Source organism: Nansenia antarctica, assembly GCF_963989245.1.
Source record: "Nansenia antarctica genome assembly, chromosome: 1".
In the NCBI taxonomy this organism is placed as follows: Eukaryota; Metazoa; Chordata; class Actinopteri; order Argentiniformes; family Microstomatidae; genus Nansenia; species Nansenia antarctica.
In genome coordinates, this window is record NC_137674.1 from 17,467,436 (window position 1) to 17,476,560 (window position 9,125).

Sequence of the window (9,125 nt, forward strand, 5' to 3'; positions counted from 1 at the left end):
CAGACATCTGACTGCCAGCAAACTTGCTCTGGATATCTCCTTTTCTACTTCTTAGAAAATAGGCTTCAGCACACTTTCGGTGTGTAGCACTCTTTTCATGCTCCTCCACATTCTGTTGCGCACGTCTCCATCCTGTCATTCCAGTAATACATTTTCTGGGGTCAGTGCTATTGCCAAATGCCATACAGATACAACAAAACAATGTATGCTGTTCTTCGCAATATGTGAGCCACTTCCTACTGGTGCCATCTGCACATGTGAAATACTTTTGTGCCGCTGTATTTTTGGTTCTCTGCTGAGGGTGGTCATCTAAAAAGTGATCTAGCATGGAAGGCTCAGGACAGGCAAAGTAATTGAAGTCCTGAACGTGGCACTCTGTTTCCTCTGTTTCATCTTTTTCTCTCTCCTTTTCCTCTCTTTCCCTGACACTCTGCTTTTCTGGGGAGGGCAGCAGCAGCTCAACCTGGTTCAACAAGACATGGACAGAGAAGTAAACTAACTGGTTGTCAAAATCAGCAAAGTTCTCATTTACATGTACACACAGGCTGCATGATTGCATTATGTTACACCAGAAGCCCAGTCATTTCAAATGGAAGGTTGCAAGACAACATTATTGGGTTGCAGACTGCATGAGTTTTATTTCTCCATGCAATAAAAAGCATTCATTAGTTCTGAACTAGGCTAGTGTAGATTTTTTTAAAAATATTTTTATTTTCAAATAAAAAGTATTATTAACACCCATTGTTGGTATTGCATTTATGTCAGTGACAGTGATACCTCAACTTGCTAGCTAGCAACAAAATAGAAAGTCACAAAATGCAGAACACCCCCATCTAACGTTAGCTATAGAGTCCACAGCCAAGCAGCACTAACGTTACACCACGAGAGAGATCACTGTGTGTGCATGAATTCCAGCCAAGTCCTGGTGAAGCACAATGCAATCATGCTGCCTGTACGGGTTAGCATAAGTCATAAGACATTCTCTGCTGCTGCTCCCTTAATCTGGCCAATGCAAGCGACTAACATAACTTTGCTTTTGTAAAACCAAGTAACAACATTGCTTACCTCTCTAGCTGTGTCCTCTGTCTCCTCCTCAATTGCTAACGGCACATCAGTGCTACTGCTAACGTTAGTTAGCGGTAAAGATTTTGCTGTGGCAGCCGCAGCTGTAGTAGGCCTAGCCCCCACAGTCGATGCAGAGAACATATCTGTCAGTTTCTGACATTTTGAGGCATCCTCTGCTAGCTTCTTACTTTTTTTCTCCCTAGTTTTCTGGGCACCCCCTTTCACTATCTTATCTACAGACATGACACTGTACTTGGGTTGTCGGCCGAGGGATCAGAGTGGGGGAGGGGGCCGATGGACAGCAGGTGTGTGATTGGGCCAGCCCATGTGTTAGTATAAACGGGGGCCGCCGCTTGATTCAGCGCTAGTTGATGCCGCGCTATTTTGGGCCGCGCTAGTTTTTTTTTTTTTTTTTTTTGGGGGGGGGGGGGGCGGGGGGGGGGGGGGCAAGGCGGCCCGACCGGCCCAAAACTAGCGCGGCCCATCTGCCAGCGGGCAGAAAGATTGTATGGCCAGTCCAGCGGTGATTGTTGATTCACTTGCTTTGTCAAATGTATCGATTGTAAGCCGCTTTGGAATAAGGCGTCTGCTAAATGCCAAACATGTATCTATTCAGTCTCGTGAAGGGCAGCGGCAGAAGTGACTTCGTTTAGAATCACTTTCTTAGATCAGGTTGCTAAGTGACAGGCTAGCAACAAGAAAACAACAACCGTCGCGAAACTAATTGTTCCCGACAGGAGCTGATGCGAGTTGAAGAAGAAGGGGAGAATTCACATACTTGAATGTCTCAATCGTTGAGTCATTCTGGTGGGCTGACCTAATCAAGATTTGTCATCCGGTTGGTGGAGAAAGCCCTTGGACGAGACAAGACAACACACACACACACACACACACACACACACACACACAAATGAACTCGAGCAGCGCCCCCCCAAAATAGAGAATGGGAACACAGGACCCTGTATTGCTGAACCCTGTGTTATGACCATATGTGACAATATGCAACACAAGGTCTTCCAGATCCCAGTACATAGCCCTCCTCCTACCACTCCTCTCCTCCACCCCTCTCTCTATCAGCAGGGGACAGGATGTGGGGACTTCCTGGACCCCATCAGAGAGTCTCTGGGTGTTATTGGGAGGGCCTCTACCTATCCCCCCCCCCACTCCACCCTCGCTCTCTCTCTGCTCTCTCTCTCTCTCTCTCTCTCTCTCTCTCTCTCTCTCTCTCTCTCTCTCTCCTGCTCTCTCTCTCGCTCTCTCTCCTGCTCTCTCTCTCCTGCTCTCTCTCTCCTGCTCTCTCTCTCTCGCTCTCTCTCTCTCGCGCTCTCTTGCTCTCTACCTATCCTCCCCCCCACTCCACCCTCGCTCTCTCTGTCTGTCTCTCTCTCTCTCTCACTCTCTCTTCTTAGCCTTCTGGTAACACGTTCCATTATCGGGAGGGTGTGGCACTTCTCAAACCTATACTAGGTGGAGGCACCATTCTGCATTCAGAGGTGGGTGAACCTCCGTCCAACCGGTTCGATAGACCTCAACGCTCTAACGGCTCTATAGGGGGTTATGACCCTTTGGTCATGGCCGTGCCTCCACTCGGGTTTCTGTAGCTGATCCGTTGAGTGTGTTAGCCATGGATGCTAACGTGTGTTCCATCTCTTGGCCTAGGGGGGGGGGGGCTGTCCCCGTTTGAAACCCATTTGGAGGGGAACAAAACCGGACCAGCTGTTTCTTGTTTTTTCTTCCTCCGTGCCTCCTTCGTGCACCCCCCCCTCCATCAAACCCCCTCATCATTACTAGCTAACTCCCTCCATCCAAATATACTGTATGCAAGCTCAGGAGAGTTGGGTCGTAGAGAGGAAGGGTGGTGCATAGCACAACATACTTTAGGATTTATCTTCACTCCAGTTTGGTGGTCGGGTGATTGGATTTGGCCGATGCCTTCTCCAAAAAGGCATCGTAAAAGTTTGCTCTGGAATCTGATCAGCACTCATGGAATGCCTCTTCAGTCCGATCAAATGACTTGGTCCCTTTATGATGTTGAACCCAGTGTGCTCTCGCTCCGGCGCTCTCAGAGCGAATTGACGAACGCAGACACAGGTTTTGGTTCCTTACTTAACTCCTGACAAGAAGAAACACGCCGTAAGGCTGTTGGGTCTTCAATCTCTGGGCTATTGGGTAAAACAGTCAACAAGGAGCGCTGCCTGAAGGTGAACTGAGTCTCTCTCTGTGGATCTTACAGATCTCTCTGTCTTTCTCTCTCTCTGGACCCTACAGGCAGCCAATAACAGTCTCACCAATAACACTCTCACCAATAATAATAATAATAATAACTGTAATTTATATAGCGCCTTTCAAAAAACCCAAGGACGCTTTACAATTCAAGGGAATGATCAGACAGATAAAACAGAAAACAAACAAAGCAAAACTGAAACATTGACTAGGGGCCAAAGGCCTTGGAGAACAGATGTGTTTTGAGGGCTAATTTGAAGGAGTCCAGGGTGGGGGCGTTGCATAGTTGATCACTATGGGGAGGGAGTTCCAGAGAGTAGGTGCGGCCACGCTGAAGGCTCTGTCCCCAAAGGTCCGTAAGTTGGTGCGGGGGGTGGATAGCTTGGTGTGGGTGAGGACCCTGGCAGCTGAGTTCTGCACTGCTTTGTTGGGAACCCCGAAGGACTCCATTACAATAGTCCAGACGGGAGGTGACGAAGGCGTGGATGAGGGTTTCGGCAACGGAGTCAGTGAGGGAAGGTTGTAATCTGGCGATGTTTCTGAGGTGGAAGAAGGCGGATTTGGTGATGGATTTTATGTGGGACTGGAAGGAGAGGGTGGAGTCCAGGATGACGCCCAGGTTACGGACTTCGGAGGATAGGGAGATGGAGCAGCCGTTGACCTCGAGGATGAAGTCCCCAACCTTCCGGAGCAGCACCTTGGGTGCCACAACCATGAGCTCTGTTTTCTTGGTGTTAAGTTTGAGGAGGTTAGATGTCATCCAGGTTTTTATTTCGAGCAGGCAGTTGATGGGGTAGAGCTGAGGTAGATTTGGGTATCGTAGGCGTAGCAATGGTAGTTAAGGCCGTGACGGACGGAGGATCTGGCCGAGGGGGAGCATGTAAATGGTGAAGAGGAGGGGTCCGAGTACAGAGCCTTGGGGGACGCCTTGGTTGACTGGGGCTGGGGGGGAGCTTGAGCCGTGGATGGAGACAAACTGTTCCCTGTTTGAGAGGTATGATGTGAACCAGGAGAGGGCTGTACCAGTGACACCCAGGTGGGTGGAGAGGCAGTTGAGGAGGATGGTGTGGGAGACAGTGTGGAAGGCAGCAGAGAGGTCCAGCAGGATGAGGATACTGAAACGGCCCGAGTCAGCAGCAATGAGGAGATCATTGGTGATTTTAATGAGGGCGGTTTCCGTGCTGTGGTGAGATCTGAAGCCGGATTGTAGGGGCTCATAGAGCTCATGGTTGGACATATACTAATGGATTTGGCCGGCGGCTGCTCTTTCCAGGGTTTTACTCAGGAAGGGAAGGTTGGAGATCGGCCAGTGGTTGTGGAGGTCATCAGGGTCCAGACCAGGTTTCTTGAGGATGGGGGTGACTAAGGCAGTTTTGAAGCTGGTGGGGACTATGCCAGATAGCAGGGAGGTATTAATAATATCCACCATGTAGGGGCAGAGGGTGGGTAAGCAGTCCTTGACCAGGGCTGTGGGCATGGGGTCCAGTGAGCAGGTTGAGGTCTTGGCCAGGGTGACCACCAAGAACACTCTCACCAATAACACTCTCACCAATAACCCTCTCACCAATAACACTCTCACCAATAACACTCTCACTAATAACAGTCTTAGAAACGGTCACACTTAAAGAAGAGTCTCAATATTTTTGGGAGACATCTCTGCATCCCTCTCCTCACTGTGTGTCTGTGTGTGTGTCTGTGTGTGTGTGTGTGTGTGTGTTTCAGACCAATGTTTTCTGCACACTGTTTCCAGCTTCACCTTCAACCATTCCCAAGGTTCACACACACACACACACACACACACACACACACACACACACACACACAAAGCGTCTTTGTTCAGGACGATCTGCAGAGGCAGGAAGATAAACAAACATTCTTCAGGCGGATGAAAGAGAGACCAGGAGTGACTGAGGAGAGGGGGTGAGGAGGGGAGGGGGGGCAGGGGATAAGATCTGACCCTAATGATGCGGGTGATATAGAGCACATTTAGGCCTCTCTCACCCCTCTCCCTGTAGCCTGCATAACCAGCTAGGGGCTTTGTAAATCACATAACAATACACATAAGAGTGTGTGTGTGTGTGTGTGTGTGTGTGTGCGTGTGTGTGTTTGCGTGTGTGTGTGAGAATATAAGTGTGCGTGTGTGTATGTATGCATGTGTGTGTTTGTGTGTGCGTGAACGGAGTATAAGTCGCATCAGTCAAAAAATGCGCCATTAAGAGGATAAAAACATATATAAGTCGCACTGGACTATAACTCACATTTATTTAGAAATGTATTTCACAAAATCCAAGACCAAGAACAGACATTTAATCTGGAAAGGCAAGTTTATTCAACTACACAATAGCACACAGAACAACAGGCTGAATAGAAGTCAGGTATGTTAACATAACATATTAAGGGCCCTATTATGCACTTCTTAACTTGCCGTCTTAAGTCTTAATTAAGACGCACCGCCAGGTTAAGACCTACCGCCACCCTTATTATGCGCTTCATACGCGCTACTGCTATTATGCAGGTGTCGATAGGCGCCCACACATAAGACGTAAAACTCCCGTGCATATATTGCTCATTGTGGGAGTGTTCATATGTTAATGAAGTGCACTAGGCGCCCCTGCTATTATGCGATCTGACTTTGCTCCTAGCGCTAAGAAGTGGTTTGAAAAGTTCTTAAGTTTAGACTTCATGCACGTTTTGAAACACGAGCGCGCCTCCGCGGTTTGCGCATGCATGTGGGCACACATGAACACGCACGTGGCTCCACGGCAAGACGTCAATTACGGTCACAGTATAAATGCTTTATTTCAGAAGGGAGAGGCCAGCGCTGTACAGTATGTTGCCTCCGCATACTGTGCACATACAGTACGAGCATGCCGTGCGTAATATAATGACATCAACATCTGTCATTCCTGCAGTCTTCCAGCGACCCCTCTGTAATACTTCTCAACTCACAAGCGGAGGTATTGCCGTGTTTATTCAGAAAATAATCATGCACGAGCTTGTTACTTTCTTCTGCAGAGAAGCGCGCTGACCTCCTTCTTAGGACTTCCATAATAGCATAGCGCTAATGACTCAACGCAGCCGGTTCTTAAAGGGAATGGCACCTGGCACGCTGATTGGGTTGATTGAGAAGACGCCCAAAACACACCCATGACTAATTTCTTTGCTTAGCGCCGGGTTTTAGGCGCCCACTACCGCACGCATAATAGCAAAGTGGCCTTGACCACGCCTCCACGTCTTAAGTTTAGATATACCGCCTCGTCTTATTGATGAAGTGCATAATAGGGCCCTAACAGTTATTCAGCTACACAATAGCATAAAGAACATACCTGGGAGGCTGAATAGGCTAAATGAACATAACAAGCCAGCGAGTCCAACAAGCAAGTTACCAGTAAACAAGTTCACCAAGCTACCGTTTGCTTAGTTTCAACAAGCTAATGTTTTAGTTCATTTCTTCAGTGGTATAGGAGCAGCATATAGTTGTCACAAGCCCAGAGCGGCCCAGAGCGCCCTCTGTCGGCTGTAGACGGTAATGTTTACTCCTTGGTTCATGTCAGTCAGTATGAAATGATATATATTGATATATAAGTCGCACCTGACTATAAGTCGCAGGACCAGCCAAACTATGAAAAAAAGTGTGACTTATAGTCCGGAAAATACGGTAGTATCATTTATTAACTTAAAGAATAAACAATATGTGACGTGACGTCATCGAAGTGCGAAACGGGCGCAAAGTGCGAATGCCTTAAATCTGCGTTCAAAGTTTTTCAATGCAAAACATCTGATTTACTTTTTTTGTAATAAGAAGCAACTTGAAGTTGTGAAGTACCCACTCGTTATTTTTTCGAGCAGTTTTCATTTAATTAAATACGTGTAATAAGTCTTCAAAATAAGCTTGTTTTATGAGATGAGTTTGAGAAGCTTGGGGGCGGGAACGTGAGCGCAGCTAACAACAACAATCGGTGTGAATGGCTGTGAGCTCAATCGATGTAGCCAATAGCTGGGCGAGGGGGAGGGATAAAAAGCCACATGCAGGAAGCAGCGAGCTTTTGTTTACACCAGAATGTTTTCGACCAGACTCTAAGAAGGTAAGATCTTCTATGTATGTACATGCCTTTGTTAGTTAAGTTAGTTGTTAGTTACTAGTTGAAACCAGTGTGTTCGTGTATTTAGACATTTTTTTATTATTACCCACGAGCAACTAACTGAAACCAGTTCAGTCTGTAAGCTGAAGATTGTTAGCATGTTAGCATTGTAGCTCGGTATTCTGTCTATGTTGTAAATACGGTTAGTAACTTAGTATGTCTACGTTGTAAAAGTTGTAAGACTCATGTTCAGTGTGTAATACTGGAATACTGTAACATGTCAAGTGTAATAGATTACAGAAATGTTAAAAGTTTAAAAACATGTGCTTTCTTTGTTAGAACCGAGCTAGCCGCTAGTTGGCTAATGCCAAACACACTACTCTGATGATTTTCAATACATGTAATGTTTTTCTTCTCTTCCTCTTTTTTCTATTATGACCTTCTCCCTTACGTCCACTGACCCTCATCTACTACCTGGAGTTACTATGGAAGTATGGAGTTGGACAAACATACTTAGTGCTACAGTATGCTTAGTGCTAGCATACAGTGCTAAACTGCTGCCGTCCAATGTCACCAAAACCTCCGTCTGGCGTCTCTACAATGATGCTCTGCAAACATCTGGTATGTAAAATGTGTGTGTGGGACTACAATCCAAGATTACAGAAATGTAACATAATGTAAAATATGTTACATTGTGTTAAATATGCTAAAACAACTTTTTAAAATGACTTGACTGATGGCTGTGTTAACAGCCAGGCCCTGTGTGTACACTGTGATAGCCATGCTAATGTGCAAACAGTTTTGATTTTGCACAACAGGTGAGAATAACTTCATCCTATGACACTGTTGATTTGGTTGATTGAATTTCATTTACCCACACACACACCTCTGTGATGTTACTTTTCACTGCATCTAATCTTTTTCTTATCTTCCTCTTTTGCCTCTCTTTCTTAGGTCCACTACCCCTCTGACCCTCATCAACCAGGGCCCATGTACTTTCTGACTCCACGCAAGTGCAGCATCTTTGGTGTCTCCTGCGAAGGGATGCCTAAGCAGGTGAACTACCTCATCGATGAAGGGATGTCATCGAGTAAGGGCAGCAACGCAGTCATCAATTACCTGCATCACTTCTTCGAGAAGTATGGAGTTGGAGAAACATACGTGGACCTGAACTGTGACAACTGCAGTGTCCAAAACAAGAACAACTTCATGCTGTGGTACTGTGCATGGCGGACCATGCATGGCCTTCACAAGACACTGGGCCTCCACTTCCTGATTGCAGGCCACACCAAGTTTGGCCCCGACTGGTGCTTTGGCCTTATCAAGCAGTGCTTCAGGAAGACCAGAGTGGACACTTTGGATGACATTGTTAAAGTCGTGAGGGCCAGCTCTCCAGTGAAACACGTCAACATCCCCCAGCTTGTAGGCCTGGAGAATGGCACCGTGCTGGTTCAAACCTACGACTGGCAAAAGCATCTGGGTGGCTACTTCCGAAAGCTCCCACAGATTAAGAGTTACCATCACTTCAGGTAATTCATTGTCATGTATTTACCTATTTCATTTTATGAACATAGTATGGCGGTCATATAATATCATTTACTGTGGGCAATCATTTAATGCATTGTCTTCATTCTGTTGCAGCTTTGATGCCTGGCGTGGTTATAGCCTGGGAATACGACGGGGCAGTACCAGTCGAGTTTCAGCTACTGAAACACACTGATGTCAAGCCCCCCAGAGGTGATCTTCCTGTGCAAG

General features: G+C 46.8%; 1 protein-coding gene across 1 annotated transcript; it reads left to right on the forward strand.

Moving 5' to 3' along the window:
- Nucleotides 1-7,591: 7,591 nt before the first annotated feature.
- LOC308161124 (uncharacterized protein) lies at nucleotides 7,592-8,903 on the forward strand (the record flags this gene model as incomplete). Its single annotated transcript, XM_080535077.1, has 2 exons — nucleotides 7,592-7,991; nucleotides 8,325-8,903. The coding sequence occupies exons 1-2, from the start codon at nucleotides 7,938-7,940 to the stop codon at nucleotides 8,901-8,903; spliced, it is 633 nt and encodes a 210-aa protein (XP_080391203.1). The 5' UTR covers nucleotides 7,592-7,937.
- Nucleotides 8,904-9,125: the final 222 nt, after the last annotated feature.